This window comes from Bos indicus, chromosome 5, assembly GCF_029378745.1.
Source record: "Bos indicus isolate NIAB-ARS_2022 breed Sahiwal x Tharparkar chromosome 5, NIAB-ARS_B.indTharparkar_mat_pri_1.0, whole genome shotgun sequence".
In the NCBI taxonomy this organism is placed as follows: Eukaryota; Metazoa; Chordata; class Mammalia; order Artiodactyla; family Bovidae; genus Bos; species Bos indicus.
Genome location: NC_091764.1, coordinates 95075629 through 95092981, shown reverse-complemented (window position 1 = coordinate 95092981; position 17353 = coordinate 95075629). Strand labels below are relative to the sequence as shown.

General features: G+C 38.8%; 1 protein-coding gene across 5 annotated transcripts; it reads right to left on the bottom strand.

Annotated features, from left to right (window-relative positions):
• Positions 1-693: 693 nt before the first annotated feature.
• WBP11 (WW domain binding protein 11) lies at positions 694-16225 on the bottom strand. Of its 5 annotated transcripts, none has more exons than XM_070790031.1 (13): positions 16087-16221; positions 15331-15477; positions 14029-14143; positions 13485-13516; positions 12726-12819; positions 9465-9661; positions 8439-8572; positions 8027-8226; positions 7238-7429; positions 5087-5191; positions 4393-4680; positions 3287-3469; positions 694-2142 (listed from the first exon to the last, which is right to left on the bottom strand). In XM_070790031.1, the coding sequence occupies exons 3-13, from the start codon at positions 14090-14092 to the stop codon at positions 1709-1711; spliced, it is 1923 nt and encodes a 640-aa protein (XP_070646132.1). In that variant the 5' UTR covers positions 14093-14143; positions 15331-15477; positions 16087-16221; the 3' UTR covers positions 694-1708. The 5 variants fall into 5 exon arrangements, with proteins under 5 accessions (XP_070646132.1, XP_070646134.1, XP_070646133.1 ...); XM_070790033.1 differs by having other exon boundaries at positions 16081-16211; XM_070790032.1 differs by lacking the exon at positions 15331-15477 and having other exon boundaries at positions 16087-16225.
• Between the last annotated feature and the right edge of the window lie 1128 nt (positions 16226-17353).

The following is a 17353-nucleotide window of genomic DNA, read 5'->3' as shown; positions in this document are numbered from 1 at the left end:
TTTCAGAAGGTAAAACTAGCATATTAGAAAATGACTTTTAAGATAAACCATATAGCTTCCTTAATGTGAAACAGAAATCTCACCCAGAAAAAATAGGAACTTCAAGCCAGGACAATAAAAATGTTGCAAACCAAATACCATTATTTACACTTAAAATATTGATCTGAGGATGTAACTGTGTTCTACCTTTGTACCTATACAAAGATTCACCTGTGGACCCACAATGATTATACTAAAAAATAATAATCCCAAAGTGCTTCTGTAGACTGCTCTGGCAGGATCTGCTTTAATTTGAAATAACAACTTCTCAGTCACATACAGAAAAGATCTCAGGACAAATATTTTAAATCTATCAAAGAACTCAGTTGTAAAAAGTCTTATTATTGTTCTACCTTTTTTAGGATACAACCAATTTTTGATGAGATACACATGAAAGACATTTACGATACTATGCAAAGAATCAGGTATGCCTCGCCTAAACACAATGCGTACATTGTCTCACATGTGTATATATATGGCGTGTGTCTCCTTGTGTATAAGACACACTTCGGGTCTCTGGACATGAGTCCTTTAACACCAATACCTTCACCAGTAAAATGGGGAAAATATCCGTGGAAGTCATTCCCCAGTATTACTGGATAGATATTAGCACTTTGTAAAGAAAATACCAATGCAAATTAAAAGCATTAAGCATTCTTATTCATTTTCTGTGCTTTTAATAACAAAAGCTCACAGAAGTGACAAATTCAAAAACAGCAATAGCAGTAGCCTTTTCTAGCTATCTAATAGCTTAGAAATGATTTAAGAGAACTTTTTGCTATTCAAAAGATATCCATCCATTCACAGAGCTCTGGAAAAGTAAGTAATCTTTGAGAATAAGACTCCTCTTCTTAGCAATAAAACCTCTCAACTTCCTAAGCCAATATATAATAATCCTAAAGGAAAATAATTATCTCTTCTTTATCCTTTAAAGTTAAAGCTTAGTTCTAACCATTTTCAATAAAATTCTCTTTCCATATTCCATACCAGAAATGGCAGTTCCTTAAAACCCAAGTTTTAAACACTTGCTTTTCTGTCCATAAAAGTTATTATGTTTATACATTGTCAGTAAGACAGAAGATATCCTGGTGTAGAACATTTATTTATTTATTCCATGGAACACTCAAAGTTTAGATCAGTGGGAATTTTAATCGAAGAATTGTACATTTTCTTCCCACATATATCGCTTTGTATTAGGAAATGACATTGTGATCCATTTCACTACAATATTACAAAATATTTACAAGAAAATATTAAAAATAACTCAAACATGAAAGGCAAGATGGGGGTGAAATAAACTGGTTTTTCAAGAAATCTCTACTCCAGTGCCCACAGCACACAATAAGAGAGCCAAAACAAATAACAAGGTTCCCCTTGATCACAAGTTTCAAAGAATTGGAGTGGGGGAAGAAATCTGATGAAAATGATGGTATGAAAGGGGATGGATGTTATTAGCAGCACTGATTCAATAACCAATTTATTTTGCATGAAATACCCTCTCTTTTATATGCAGTAAATTCTGAACAAGGCTAAACTTTAAGATATTCCTTGAAATGAAATTAAAAATACCCTGACAGTGAAAGCAACTCTTCCACCTAAGCTGAGTAAGAGCCTCTTTCTCCATGAACCACTGATGTGAATAGAAGCCTGATCTAGCTATCCAAAGCTGTCACAGCAGCCCTTCCATCTCTTTCATGAAAGCCTCATAGACATCGTCCTTAGTCTGCACCGACACGGGAACAGATGGGCCAGATTTGGGTGCTGTTTTGGCAAGAGGCACAGCAGAATCATCCTCCGACTTCCTCTGCGGAGCAGCAGCAGCCCCTTTATTCTCCCGACGCACCCGCAGTGCGGTCGGCACAAATCGTGTGATCTCTGCCTTGGGATTAGTGATCTGTGGCTTGGCACTGATGGTTGCCGTGGCTTTCTTCTCGATGGTGGCTGCGCTTGTGTCATCCGCCTTGGGTCTCTGGATCAAGTTGGGGGGAGCACTTAGAACACCAGGGTTGGGTAAGGGAGCTGGTGGGAAGAGCCCTGGTGGGGCAGGTCCAAGAGGAGGCACCAGAGGTGGGCGCATCATGCCAGGACGGGGTGGAGGGATACCTAGACAAAGGAGAACACAATAATAAAATTTAACTACTATTAAGGACTTTACAAACACAGGCTGACAATTTCTTGAAATGGACAATTTGTAGAAAATAAATCATACTGCCTGCTATCTGAAACTCAGGAATATATTTTGATAGTAAAGACTATTTTTTTGTAAAATAGTATTCACCTTCCATCTGTATCCCAATTCTTATGTTTTCCTCCTCTCTTAATAATGTACTACTTTAAACTATAAAGTAAAAGTAACAATACCAACTGTTTTCAAATATGATCTTAAGATGGCTGAATCTGTAATTTGACAACCTAAGATTCTATTCCATCTGTACAGTGCAGATGCTATCAAACCAAGGTTGGGATTTGATTCCCATGCGTTATTTACTGATTTACACAATACTCCTCCCCCTTAAAATGTAGCTGAATGGGCAGGAAATACAATTTTAATGCTGGAATGAGAAAATCTGACTAATCATAAAATGTCACCATTACTGGAAAAGAATTCATGTCTTACTAATGGTTTGGACATACCATTATTATTCACCAGGAAGTGCAGGTTAATTTTCTCCAAGTACCCCCTTTTAGACTGAGAATAAAGTACCAAATTTCCTCAACCTAGGACACTATTGCTTATACACACTTGTAATTATTCCATATACCACTGAGAGAGAAAAAAATGTCCAAGAACAAGCTGAGGAGCTTAAAAGGAGACCTTTACATTAAATTAAGACAATCAATGTAGTAAACCAGAAATATACCTGCCACATATAAGATCAAAGGAAATTTGCCTATCTAACTTTGACACTGGGTAGAGAGAATGGAAGAAAAAAAACTTCCCCTTGTGACTGTAAACTTGATACCCATGCAGATGTATAGAATGACTTTACAACTCTAAGTGTAGTCCTAAAAAAATCTGAAATGAACAATTTAATCCAAAGTGTTCTCTGGCAAGGAAAAGTCCCCTCTGTGACAGCATCCAATTCAAATACCACTGGGAAGAACTCAACTTCTACCTAGGCCAAAAGCAGTTTAAAAACACCATTTTAAGATACCGCTTGATTTCAGGATACTGAAATGTGAAAATGTCTTAGGACAAATGAAATACATAGTAGACAGATTTTTGTCACAGAAAGCAAAGCTTCACCTGGAGGTGCCGGGGGAGGTAGCCGTGGTGGGGGTCCCCGAGGAGGAGGGCCAGGAGGCAGACCTGGGGGTGGGCCAGGAGGAGGGCCAGGGGGTCGACCGGGTGGTGGGCCTGGAGGTAAAAGGCGGGGCAGAGGCCCTCGGAGTCCTGGCATTCCAGGTGGTCTCAGGAACGGAGGAGCTCCTGAAACGAGAAAAGTGCGTAGTTAACATCAAACAAATATATCTGAAGTAGTAATTGTGGCGTAAGATAACTGAGATGTGATTTCACTTTAACTTAACATCAGATAACTTCAAAATTTATTATGGTCCATTTCTCTTTATTTCCCAGTCCTAACACAAAACATTTTAAACCACAGCTCTGCTGGGCTAGAGATACACAAAGATGACATGTCTTAATTGGCTCCAACATAAGCTGAAAATGCAGTATGAAAAGCATGGTGCTTTAAGGATCCTCTGAAACTCATTAAGATATACAAAGACCACTGAGAATGTCATAGGATATGTAATTTTGCTTTGCACTAGTCAGAGAATGAACTCAACTGAAGACTTAACTGGCAGATTATCGGACTAAAAGTCATAATTGGCCAGTAAGTTTTTTATATGTTGTTTCAAACTGTAAATTAACTTATTATACTTTTAAGCTGAAGACCTCATTAATACTGATGACTTCAGTCTCTAACTATACAGATTACACTAACATCCAATAACTCCCAACCAAAGAAGGATATGCAGTAGCATCTACTGTGCCCTAGTCATGTTCACAACCAACTAAGAACTGGGTCAACTCAGCATACTAAAGAGTAATTCTAAACAAACCCTCAGTTACATATTCCAGTTTCTGCTTGCTAAACTGCTAATATCAGAACTGATAAACTCTGAAAAAGAAGAGCTCTGAAGAAAGAGACAGCTGTCACAAGTTCTATGACTTACAAACAGTGTTGTTATGAATGAGCAAGTTGTGTATATCCTTGGAGAATCTTGATTTCTTAGAAAATTACACTAGCAGGAAACCAGAAATCATTACTACTAATGATGTCTACTTTCTGGAATAACTTCACTGTAACCACATTTAGGCTTATTTATTTATAGGATGTAAGTACTTGCCTGGAGGTGGTCCAGGAGGAAGGCCTGTAGGTGGTCCAGGTGGCCGTAAAGGTGGAGCAGGTGGCGGTCCAAGCGGAGGTGGTCCTGGCATGGGGGGTGCTTGTATCTGAGATGGAGGAACAGACTGTGGAGGGGCTTGCTGCTGGGAAGCTGCAGATGTGCCATCAGAGAGAGATTCCTCCTTATGCTGTTTCTGTGATTGCTTTTCTGCTTCAGAATCATCCGAATCTTCATCATCTTCCTCTGAAAATTCCTCCACTTCTCGTCCCTCCTCAGGGATTTCCTGACCTGAAAGAAATTTGAAACCAGACAAATGGAGCAGATTCATATTTTACAGCCTGTGAAAGAGCGATGCCTACAACACATAATCAATAAATGCTTTCTTAAAACTAACAACCAGTCTCCTTCAACAGAATATTCAGATATGCCAAGAATATAGTAGCATTCTTCTCATTCATATTAAGGCAGCAGAGTGCAAAAGAGTCCAAGTTTTAGAACAAGACAGACCTGGACTTAAATGCCAGTCCAACTACTTACTGGCTGGCTAACTTTAGGCAGCTTACCTCACTGTCGCCAAATCTTGACTTTTGAAAAACAAGAATTTAATACTTGATTGCTGAGATATTGAATAGAAAAATGTGTGTAAAGCAACTGGCAGGAGGAAATACCAATCACTGTTCTTTCCATGACTCACCTGCCATTCGAAGCATCATGGCTTGGAGAGGAGTCAGCTCCTTCATGTTCTTCTTCTTCTTCTTCCTAGATTTTCCAGGCATATCTGCAAACCGTACACTCAGACCTAAAGGATCAGAGAAGGGAAAGGATCAACAAAATTCAGTATTTGTTTACTATAAACAAATACACTAAACACTAGCTATAACTGCTTCCCACTACTTGGCAAAAAGACAAGAGCTATATTAAAGATAGTAAATCAAATGCCCACTGGTGGTAAATACATGCTACAGTGATTTTAAAGTTGAAAGTGAAAGTGTTAAGTCACTCAGTCGTGTCCAACTCTTTGAGACCCCATGGACTGTAGCCCACCAGGCTCCTCCGTCCATGGAATTCTCCAGACAAGAATACTGGAGTGGGTTGCCATTTCCTTCTCCAGGGGATCTTCCCAACCCTGGGACTGAACCCAGGTCTCCTGCATTGCAGGATTCTTTACCGACTGAGCCACTACTACTAAAAACTTTATGCCAATAAAACTGAACATGCAGATTAAAGTAATTGATAATTTTCTAGAAAAATGTTATTTACAACTGGCCAAAGGGGTGACAAGATCAGACAATAGAAATTAAAATGGGTAGTCAAAGATCAAGTTCCTCAAAGGCACCTGGCCCAATAACTTTACAAGGAAATTCAGCCAAATGTTAAGTTACAGGAATTTCCTATAAAAGGGCACAGGAAAAGATGGAGTGCTATCCAGAACTTGAAGCTAGCATAACCCACATACCAAAACAAACCTGCTGGCCAACATAAAACATAAGCAAATTGAATTTGACAGTGTTTTAAAAGAAAATAACTTCATTAACATATAGGGTTGGTCCCAGAAATGCAAAAATGATTTAACATTAGAAAAGCCATGAATGTAATTCATTACAATAAACAGCTTAAAGAAAGAAAAATCATTTACAATATCCCAAGAGATGATTAAAAAGTATTTATAATAAAACCTCTTAGCAAACTTAGACTAGAAGGGAACTCCTTAACCTGACAAAGGCTCTCTACCAGACACCTAAAGATGCTAAATGGTGTAGGAATGTTCTTATTCTTAGATGGTAAACATTTACAGCAGGATAGAAGTTCTACGTAGGCAGGCTTTAGTTTTGTTTACTCCGCATTCTTAGTGTCTAGAAAAATACTTTGTACATAGTAAAAACTCAATTATTAGCTGAATGTCAAGTCATAGTTAGGATAACCATTTCCAACACATGTGCATCAGTGAATATATTAATATTCGTATTCATTATCATTCAATATATAAAGAAACCAGTTGGTCCAAAAAGAGGAAATTGAGGCAAATGACCACAGTCTAGAGAAAAAGGGAACTGGTGTGGCTCTAGCGACTTTCTGCCTTTCAGTACCACTTCTTACCTAAGTGTCTACCATTTTTCACTACCAGTTCTATCTACCTCTTTAAACTAGCTTTCTGGTTTGCAACCATGATTTAAGGAATATCTGGAGAAAATTTTATCCTTATCAATACTGCAATATCAGTAATATATATAAATACTGTTTTGAAGACTCCAAATCAATTACAAAAGAAGCTCCAAGGCTACTGGAATATGACAGATGGTACATTTTATAAAATTTCCTTAATGAATGACATAGCAAAGTACATGTAGCTCAGTCTGAACTTATAATAAACAGATAACATACATTTTAAGTATGACGTTTCCATTAAATCATGACTCCACTCACAGGTGTATCTTTAACTATGGTTCTTGTTCACTTAGGATTGCATGAACATAGAATAATATAAAGGACTCAAACATAGATATGTAAACAGACTCATTAGAAAACAATCAGGTGAATATGGTTTTCTTCCTACACATAATCACGTTAGGCCATCTTTTTGCTTTTTCCCCAAAAGTGGACTTTACTATGTAGACTTTTTTTTAAATCACATACACAGCTCAGCTTTTTTTTCCTCTCACAAATATCCACCAGGTACTTACTGTGTGTCAACAACGTTGAGACTTTGGAGCTACAAAGATGAATGGAGCACTGATCCTCCTTTCAAGGCACTCACAATTACTTTCATGGATCCACTAATATATCAAGACCTTTAGCTTGTGTGCTTTTTATTGCTTAATCCCATGAAACTTTCCTCTTCACATACCTGACTTTTTTTCTTCATTGTTTTCTCTCTCAGTGTCATCACGGTGCACAAATTCATCCCCTTCACTTTCTCCATCTGATCTGTCACTGTCACTGTCATCAGTACTGTCGTCATGCTTATCCTGGTCCATGTCTTCAGGATAGCCATCATCTTCACTGGTGCTAGAAACATCATCGTCATGACCCCGCTGAGCTGGAAAGGGAGGAGGGAGCCAGGAGCAAGTTACATAGCTGGATCCTATACGGCACCCCCAAATACAGAAAGCCAGGCTATTTGACTCAGAATAACCTGATTAAAATTTTTCTGTATGAACTTAGCTATTCATATAGTCTAACAATATTTCCACTTGACAATAGTTTTAAATTTTCCTTTTTTATAATGTAAGATTTTTTTAAAGCTTCAAAATTGAAAACAAATTCCACTCAGAAAGCTCTATAAAGACATGCACATACACAATCAATTTAACTGTACATAAGGATGTTCTAGTCGAATGAAAATAAAGCTAAATGGGAAACAAGTATACAAGTTACCCAATTTTTAAGGTACTGATGTAAGAGTGGTATCTTCAAGGAAAGTCTAATTTAAAATACAACAGACATCTCTGTATTTCCTTATGCATGCTGTTTTCCTGAGTAGATCTATGATTTATTTATCCATCTGTTGGTATGTACAGGGTAGCCTCATTTATTTCCCAAGTTCTGAGGGTGGTGAACAAGATGCTATACAGCTAAATTAAAAGTGACAGTGGAAAGGTTCTAAGAGCAAAAGGAATAGTCAGTCACTCCTTACCAAGTTCAGGACTATATAACATGTCTTCATCTCGCCTACGAGTCGGAAGATCTAGGGCAAAGCCCACTTTGCGGCCATACATTTGTAAGACTTGAGGAGGAGGTGGGCCTGGGGGAGGACCTGGAGGTTTCCTGCCAGGGGGCAAACGTGGAACGCCATGTCCAAGAAGAGGAAGTATAGAAACTGCCCGAGTTGGAGGTCTGTAAAGAAAATTTACAGCGATCACGTTACCAGTAATGAGATATACACTTCCTCTTCTAAACAGTTTTTAAAGGAGCTCTCAGGTCCTATCTAACCAAAGGAGAACTGCTTATATCCCCACTGTCCTTTACTTTCCACTGCAATAATCTGGCACGGACGGTCAAAAGGTGCTTTTACTATACACTATTTGGTTCTGTTACCACTTCCTTACCCATAGGCTGAGGTCTTCTTAAGGATGGAGGGTGGCTGGGCCCCAGGAAGTGGAATGTCCTGGATCAAGATGTTGGAAGGAGCATGCGGCATATCTGGCAGAGGAATACTCTCCACTTCCACATGCTGGGCATTCTGAAATAGAGAATCTTCCAGTCGGTAAGAGTAATCCCCCAACTCAACACCACAAACTCTACATCAGCTGTTTCATTACCTGGATTTGCTTTCCACCTAACATTAAGTATCTTAAGAAACAAAGATAGAAAGCCAAGTCAACATTTTTAAGATTGTCAGTAAGTTGAAACTTCAGGATAGTATGTATTCAGTGGTAGTACTTGGACTCTAAAATTAGCCTGCTGCTATTGAATTTCTGTCACAAACAAGCTGTATGACAAAGTAAGTAACCTTAGCTTCCTTATCTGTAAAATGGGACCCATGCTACCTACTTTACCAAATTAAATCATTTTTTAAAAACATTTTTATCTTGAGGCAAAATTTACAATGAAATGTATAAATTCAGTGAATTTTGACAAATGCATATAATCTCATACTCCTTCCCAATCAATCCTTAACACTATCCCAAGGCTGCTGCTGATACAAATTTTTCCTCCATAAATTAGCTTTGCCTGGTATAGAATTTCAAATAAACGGAATCACAATCATGAAGAAAGGATAGTATGTTTTTGAGATTTAGCCATTAAAATTTTTACCTCATGTTTTCTGGATTATTAGCTGATCATTCCTTTTTATTACTGAGTAGCATTTAATTTTATGAAAATGTAACAGTTTATCTGTTATCTTATTAATGGGTAGCTGGGCTGTTTCCACTCCAGCTATTGCTGTAGTGGCAGGTAGATCAAGTTCTCTTGTATAAACACATAGGTTTAGATTTGCTGGCCAATGGGATAGATATATGTTTAGTCTGACAAGAGGAGGAGGTTCAACATCATCAAGTCTCCCATTATCAACTTTAAGAGTAAGTCTAACTATAAAATTTTAGTTTAGCTTTCAAAAGAAACGTGATTACCTTGACAGCATCAAAATACTGGCTAAGTTGAGCCCTCTTCTGTTCATATTCTACCTCTAACTTTCTCAATTCTTTGTAAATATCTGGATTCTCTTTCTCATAGAGTCGTAGAATACGTTCAAATGTTTCACGTAGCTTTTTACGCTTGTCTTTCAGCACTTTCTCATTTAACTGTGGCTGCTGCACTGGGTTAAACTCTGAGAGGAAAAAAAGCAGATTATGGCATTAAACACAAAAAAGTAACTTCAACAGATAACATCATTTATTAAAAATACACTTATATGTTAAAATTTTTCAAAAAGAGATTTAGACACCAGATATATTCTTGTCAAAAAAGAACAGAACAGTTTATTGAAATTTCATCCCTTTAAAATGGCTATTAATTTTACTTCCTTTCCTAAGAAGTGTCACCTAATTGACTTTATTATCACTGTAATAAAAATCAATTTTCATTCCTTTATGCTAACAACCTGATACAGCTGTTAGTATATCAACAACTATAGGCCTGGGCTTACACACTACACTGGGTCTGTATTTAATTCTGAGATCCTGCGCACTTAAACTCTCTGATCTTCAGCTTCTTCATCTGGAAAATGGGGACATCAACTACTTCACAATCAAGCAAACATAAACTGGTATCTGGCTCACCACTCAACTATTATATGAGTTAGTGTTCCTTGTTGAGCTACTTAAACCTTTCTCTTCTGGTGTGTTCAACATGGAACTTACTTTCACGTCTCCAAGAGGGACCAAAAGGGACTGGATTAGCACAGGACTCCCAGGTCTGCCTGGTCAACCATACCTGCCTCCCTCCATCTCCCTTGCCAGTGACTGACTCAGAGATCAACTGGACATAAGCCATATTGGGACCAGATCCTTTTCTGAGACTTTAAATACGGGAGAGAAGCTCTCACAAGTAGAAATAAAATAAACCTACAGCTGTTTATGGCTTCATCTCTCAACCATCACTAATTCCACCACATATTCCACCTTCTATCTAAGAAATTCACTAGGTCAGACAGATGGACAGTCTTGCTCAAAATATTTGGGTTTTTGAGGCCCACTTCCCTCCAGGATTTCCCAATTATGGGAGTCAAGGAACACTTTTTTCTGTTTAAATTAGTTTATATTGAATTTTATAAATTATAATAGAGTTCTGATGACTAGTGTTCCTTCCTCCTTTTTCTTAAAGATTCACAAGCTTACTTATTGTCTTTCTTAAATCTTATTAACACTTTGATGATATATTCAAAATCAGAAGTGTGGTCTCAAACCACACTATTCCTAGTGTGATTCATGAAAGTGCTGTGTTTAACTTTAAATCCCAGCTGTGCCCCTTCCGAACAGTGTAACCTTGAGAAAGGTAATGTCTCTGTGCCTAAGCTTCCTCACCTGTAAAGGAGGGACAATACACCCACTCAAAAGAGCTGTCGGGAAAGTGAAGATTAAACCTAAGTTATTAATACACAATTTGGGGTCATTTAATAGGTAAATATCCTGACATGCCAGGGAAAGCAACTGTCCCTACCAGTATTTAGACTAGAGGCAACAAGTGGAATCAGTTATAACTGAACTGGGAGAGATGTGAGATGATGCAGTCTGACCCAGAACTCTTGCCCAGGCTGGCTTCAGTATCTGCCACATTATTTGAGAAAGCTTTTAATACCACAACCCCACATAACTGGATTTTTTTGGAACCCCAGTTAATTCATCACTCAGAAGTTTCACTGCAGCTCTTTCACTCGCTATCTGTTTTTTGGGGCAAATCACGAAACCTGTATGGAAACCTTTGTAAACAAAACTTGTAAAGATTCTTTCAACATGCAATTAAAAAAAAAATGCAGGGACAGAAGGCAGAATTGGCAAAAACTTGACAGCTGAAAACTATGGAGTTAATTAGACTATTTTTGGATGTTTGAAAACTACTAAAAAAAAGGAAAATTAAAAACCCCACTTGTTCTCAAGTTAACAGAATGGGTTGAATATGGAATCCATTTTGTGACTCGTCCTCTGTATTATTTATAACTACCTAGTCACTTTCCTGCATTGGAGAAGGAAATGGCAACCCACTCCAGTGCTCTTGCCTGGAGAATCCCAGGGACGGGGGAGCCTGATGGGCTGCCGTGTACGGGGTCACACAGAGTCGGACACGACTGAAACGACTTAGCAGCAGCAGCAAAGTCACTCTACGCCATTCTGGACTCCTACTTTTAATTAATTGTAATCTGTTAAAAATACTTTCGAAAACTTTTTTCCTTTCATACCTGTAAGTATAAAGTATATAAATAAGGAAATAAGGGTTAAATAAATATGTTATACAATCTTTGGGACTTGGTAAAACTGCATTCTGTTTTGAAGAGGTTTTTTAAACTAAAGGAACTTCTCTGTGAGTTAGAATAGAACTTCCAGTGGCAGCATCACAGATGATTCTCAAGCAACTCAGATACAAGAAAAGACAACATGCAGCTATTTCATATGGATTCCAGTAATGACAAAGCAGTGATACTGAAGATGCACGTGATGAGACTAGATAAAATTATCCTATATAAGGAATGATACTAAAGCTGAAATGGATTGAGGGCAGGAGGAAAAGGGGACGACAGAGGATGAGATGGCTGGATGGCATCATCAACTCGATGGACCCGAGTTTGAGTGAACTCCGGGAGATGGTTCACTCAGGGACGCCTGGCGTGCTGATTCATGGGGTCGCAGAGTCGGACACGACTGAGTGACTGAACTGAACTAAACGCAACAAAGGAAGAAATTCTAATAGGATATTTTTTTAAATGTGATTTTAAGTATTTTATTTCTTCTATATCCTTACTAAGTAGTCATTTATCTTTGGATCATCTATTGGAAAAGAGGGGCAACAGACACATTCATGGTGGCCCAATATTGAGATTTACATGGTAGCTGCCAACATTGAAACCCAAAACAAAAAAGCCCAAGGTGATTTCAAAAAGCAGACTTAGTCTTCTCTTAAAAAAATGAACTGGCCAAACTGGGCTTTTGTTATCTTATAAAGAACAATTAGCTAAAGCTAAATAATGGCTTCCCTCTTATTCTAGATGAGATTTCAAGTTGGTAACAGCCCTTCACTCCATTTTGTTTTTCTAACACTAAAACTAAATCCAAGCATCATGTGCTATCATGCTTTTTTCTGTAATTCTTGTATCTGTTCTGCTTCACTCATTAACTGCCTATCTCTATGTATCAGACTATTATCTCTGCTATAAAATCCATCCCTTTACAAAATCTTACCCATTTCATCCAATTTTTCCATGTCCCGGATAATTTGTTTGGGATCCTTCATCTTTAAAACTGCAGCTCGTACCATCATGCGCTGTTTTTTGTTCTTCAAAAAAAAAGAAAAAAGAGCACAATTTGCAGAAGCTGAATACCCCTGAGTTTTCATGTCAATGTGTCTCAAAAATCCATTTAAACTGAAGTTGAACTTCTTTGTTTCTGATCACTTGTTTCAACCACCAGAAACAGGAGTAATATCATTTTTTTATTCCCCCAGATATTTCCAATTTAGACAAAAAGATATGTTTTGCAAAATTTAATGCCAGCAATAGAAACAAGAATGAACAGTTGAAAACTACTGAAAAGCTAGGTTCTCTCAGTGTGTTAAGGCATGATACTAAAATATAAATCCTTTTTTATTCTGGGGACACCTTTCCACAAATTTAACAAATCATCATCAGGAAAATTTAGTGTCACATTTACTTCCATTCACTAATTTAGTAGCTTCCAACAAAGCAGTTAAATGGCAAGAGAAGCATTTTTTAAAAGTATTTAAGTCACTGGGAATGGTAATCAAATAAAAAATGTTACAATAACTCATCATGAGCCTATCTACAAACTTAGTTCAGTCTCCCAGTACTGTGGCTTAGTAAATCTTATGAAAAGCATAAATCTTTTTCTGGCAAATAATTGGAAATGTTTCTAAATCCACTCATCTCAAATAAGAGGTGTCAAATTACACTTATGTCTAACAGGATGCTTCTGGAATCATACCTTCTTTAATTCTCTTTTCCGAGCTTCTTTTCCTTAAGAGAGGGAGAGAATATAAAACTTAAAGCCTTGAACATTAGCATTTTCTCCAATTTAATACAGGTAATTTTTTACTGTCAGAGGTTGCTCTGTGTGCTGTAGGATATTTAACACTATTCCTTGCCTCCACTAGATACCAATAGTAACCTTCTAATTATGGTAACCAAAACTGCCTCAAAACATTTTTAAGTTCCTTAAAAAAATAGCTATGAATCTGAAAAAAATGCCATTAAGTACTAAAAAAGCACGTACAAAGCAATTTGTTAAAAATGTCACATACAAAAAAGAAGGCTTTAAGCTAATTCTATTTTGCAAGTCAATCAAATTAGAAACATGGATACTATCTTTTGTTACATGTTTAAAGTTTTAATCATGTGCCCACTAGAACACTAGATAACTTTAATTACAAATACTACAGATCTTGCAATTAAGAAAATAATAAAATAGACTCCCTGAAGCAATTTTTACCACCCCTCTTCTTCATCATTCCACATTAATGGACACTTACTGGCTTGGTCTGTAGGGTTCATAAATTTTCCACTTTTGGTGGATGACGTGGATCTCCGCCCCATGTTGACAAGTTGTTTGATTTACTTGCTTCTTTAAAAAATAAAACCTAAAACCTGCGAAGACAAAAAGGCTTATTTTTCCTTAATTTACAAAATTTCTTCCTTTTTATATTTATAAAATTTTCTTCCTGACCATCTCTGAAAAGAAACTTCTTTTATTAAGGCCTTGTTCTTTCCTAGTTTTAACTTAATGCCCAGGAAAAACAGCTTCAACTTCTCCAACCACAAAAAATTAGATTCCTATTATTTATAAAGGTAATGAGTATGAAGATTACTACAAGATTACTACTATCATTAACTCATCAATTAACTTTCTTTTATGGATCACAGCACTGACCCATCAATTGGAAAAAATCATTGGAAAAAATCAATCATCAAAGAATGTTTCAGCAATACGACACACACTATGTACATGAGAGGGTCACTTGTTATTTTCTTATATTCTCCCTTTATTTATATGCAGGGTGAAAAAGGAGTAAAAGGGAAATGGGGGTAATGATCTGGGCTCAAGGACAAATAGCTCACCCTTGTCTTTCTCCATGGTTTCTTGGCATGTATTCTCATCACCTCTAAGACAGTAAAAACTCCAATTTAAGCCTATTTATTAATTTAGATTTAGTTCCAATTCAGATATAATTCTTGACTCTTAAGCAGAAACTTAAAAACATAAAACCACAAATAGTCAAAATATTATATGAGCTTGTATAAACATCAAGATACAAATTTTTCTTACTGATGTCTACTTGACTCCCGACTCGTATTTTTTAAGGTAACTGAAAGGGGTAATTGTATATGAGGGAAAATATTTTGTAAGTCAAAACTTTAATTGACCTAAGAAATTATTATGGGTTCCCCAGGAGGCGCAGTGGTAAAGAAAGAGCCTGCCAGTGCAGGAGATGCAAGAGACTTGGGTTGATCCGTGGGTAAGGCAGATCCCCAGAAGAGGAAATGGCAACCCACTCCAGTACTATTGCCTGAAAAATCACCAGGACAGAGAAGCCGGGTGGGCTACAGTCCACTGGGTCGCCAAGAGTTGGACAAGACTGAGCACACACGCAGGAAGACACTATCATAATCACCTCTTCTAGTTACTCCCAATGGATGACAACTTTCTGATAAACTTTGCTCTTTCCAATAAGAAAGAGTAATACATATCCTTCCCTTTGAAAGCAGACACTTTTAAAGGGAGGGAAAGGGAAGATCATGAGGTAGATTTTTTTAAGCAGACCATAGAATTATACCTTCCCTTCACGAAGGTTTTGTCAGGCAAGTTTATTAGTTAATGCGTCTTCCAGAAAGTATCCAATTGCCTTGATTTCTGCTAAACGCTTCAAAGCTGTTCCAGTCGCAACTAATTTACCCTGTCAAGGGTTTGCTTCTCAGAAAAACTGGAATTGGGGAAGAAAGGAAGCGGAAACAAGCAAAATTAGCACAAATACAAGCACTCACATCTTTGATGGCCTGTATCTTTTTTGCTTCCCTCTCTCAATTACCCTCAAGCTCATTTTTTTTTTTAAACTCTCTTCTCCCACAAATGAAACCTAGTTACAGAGGACACTGGAGCCTTAGTCTGCACTACTTGTCTTGTCTAAAACCTGAGGAGATGGGTAAATCGGGTCACGAATCGCTTAGGGTAACTCTCAACAGTCAAAGAGGCTCCCAAGGGACGGAGCCCATGTCCACTAAAGAAGCCAACAGCATTTGCAACTGCCGAAACCATAGCGACGGTTGACCCCCCGACTCGAGGTAGCAGCAAGCCTAAGGCAACCAACCGGTCAGCGTCAGGAGGCGGCGCTGACCGACCCAGGCGAAGACAGCCGCTTAACCGCTGGACGCAGCGCCGCCCCAAGAGACCCCCTAGTCCGCGATCGGGAAGACCCCAACGGCGGAGAAGAAGAGCGGGACTGATGAGCCTGGCGTTCCCGAGGCAACCGCGCGGGCCCCGGGAAGGGACGGGAAAGGTGAAGTAACGGAGTGGAACGATCCCGCACACTCACGCTTCTGCTGGGCTCCTGGGGCTGTGAGAAGCGGGGAGGGGACGATTCTCGGCCCGTTTGACTTCGTAAGGGCCTTCACCTCGGCCTTTCGGTCAACCACCCAACCACCGCCATCTTGAAACCTCGCGCCCCTCCGCCACCCCTACGTCACTTCCGAGCCGAAGATCTCCGCGTTTCTTCGCCCTGGAACCATAGAGAGTAACAGAGAGCTGCAGGACCAGAGTCTCTTCCGCCCAATACAGTACCGAATTGGTTGGTTATCGGCTAAGAGCCCGCCTCCACTACTCAGAACAATGGCTTCATGCTGATTGACACTTGTCTAGCCCAATAAGAGTGTGAAAATGAAGCGGGTGGGCTATATATTTGGCTGAGGCGCCTTCTGTTCTACTTCTCCGGCCACAGGCGTTCTGAGTTAACATCGGAAAGTGTCTTTTATTACAGGCCGATTCCAGATAGGGGACTATTTAGCGGTATTTGTGTCACCTGGAATTGTGTTTCTGCAGGTTTTTTCCTCGTTTATGACGTAAGCGGATGAGATCTTTCGGGAATTTCTGTTTGAAAAGGAATCCCGAAATAAGGCTTGCTGCCGTGCTTCATCGGAGAAGGCAATGGCACCCGACTCCAGTACTCTTGCCTGGAAAATCCCATGGGCGGAGGAGCCTGGTAGGCTGCAGTCCATGGGATCGCTAAGAGTCGGACACGACTGAACGACTTACCTTTCACTTTTCACTTTCATGCATTGGAGAAGGAAATGGCATCCCACTCCAGTGTTCTTGCCTGGAGAATCCCAGGGACGGGGGAGCCTGGTGGGCTGCCGTCTGTGGGGTCGCAGAGTCGGACACGACTGAAGTGACTTAGCAGCAGCAGCAGCCGTGCTTCATACATTTAGCTAGCTTGGTTTGCCCCTGGAAGTTAAGTTGATATTTTCCCACAGAACATTTTTAGACCTGAGGAAATCAGTGTAAATGTTAGAGTCCCAGATTGCTAATCTACAGGATTCATTTTTTGAAGAGGAAATGTGAGGACACACGTATAGTCAATTTTAAATTTACGAGAGGTGAAGTTGGCTTATATTGTATCTTTTACCTACCAGTCTTTTCACTCACAAAATATCCTTTATGACGTCACCGTACAAAGGGGTTTGTACCCTTAGGTCTAATCTTCGTCCTTTCCTTCTCTTTTGTCTGCTCTTTATCTAAGACTCCTCCCATATCTTTTCCCCTCAAAGGTGAGTTTAAACTTTCAAAAATAGTATCTCTTACAGGAA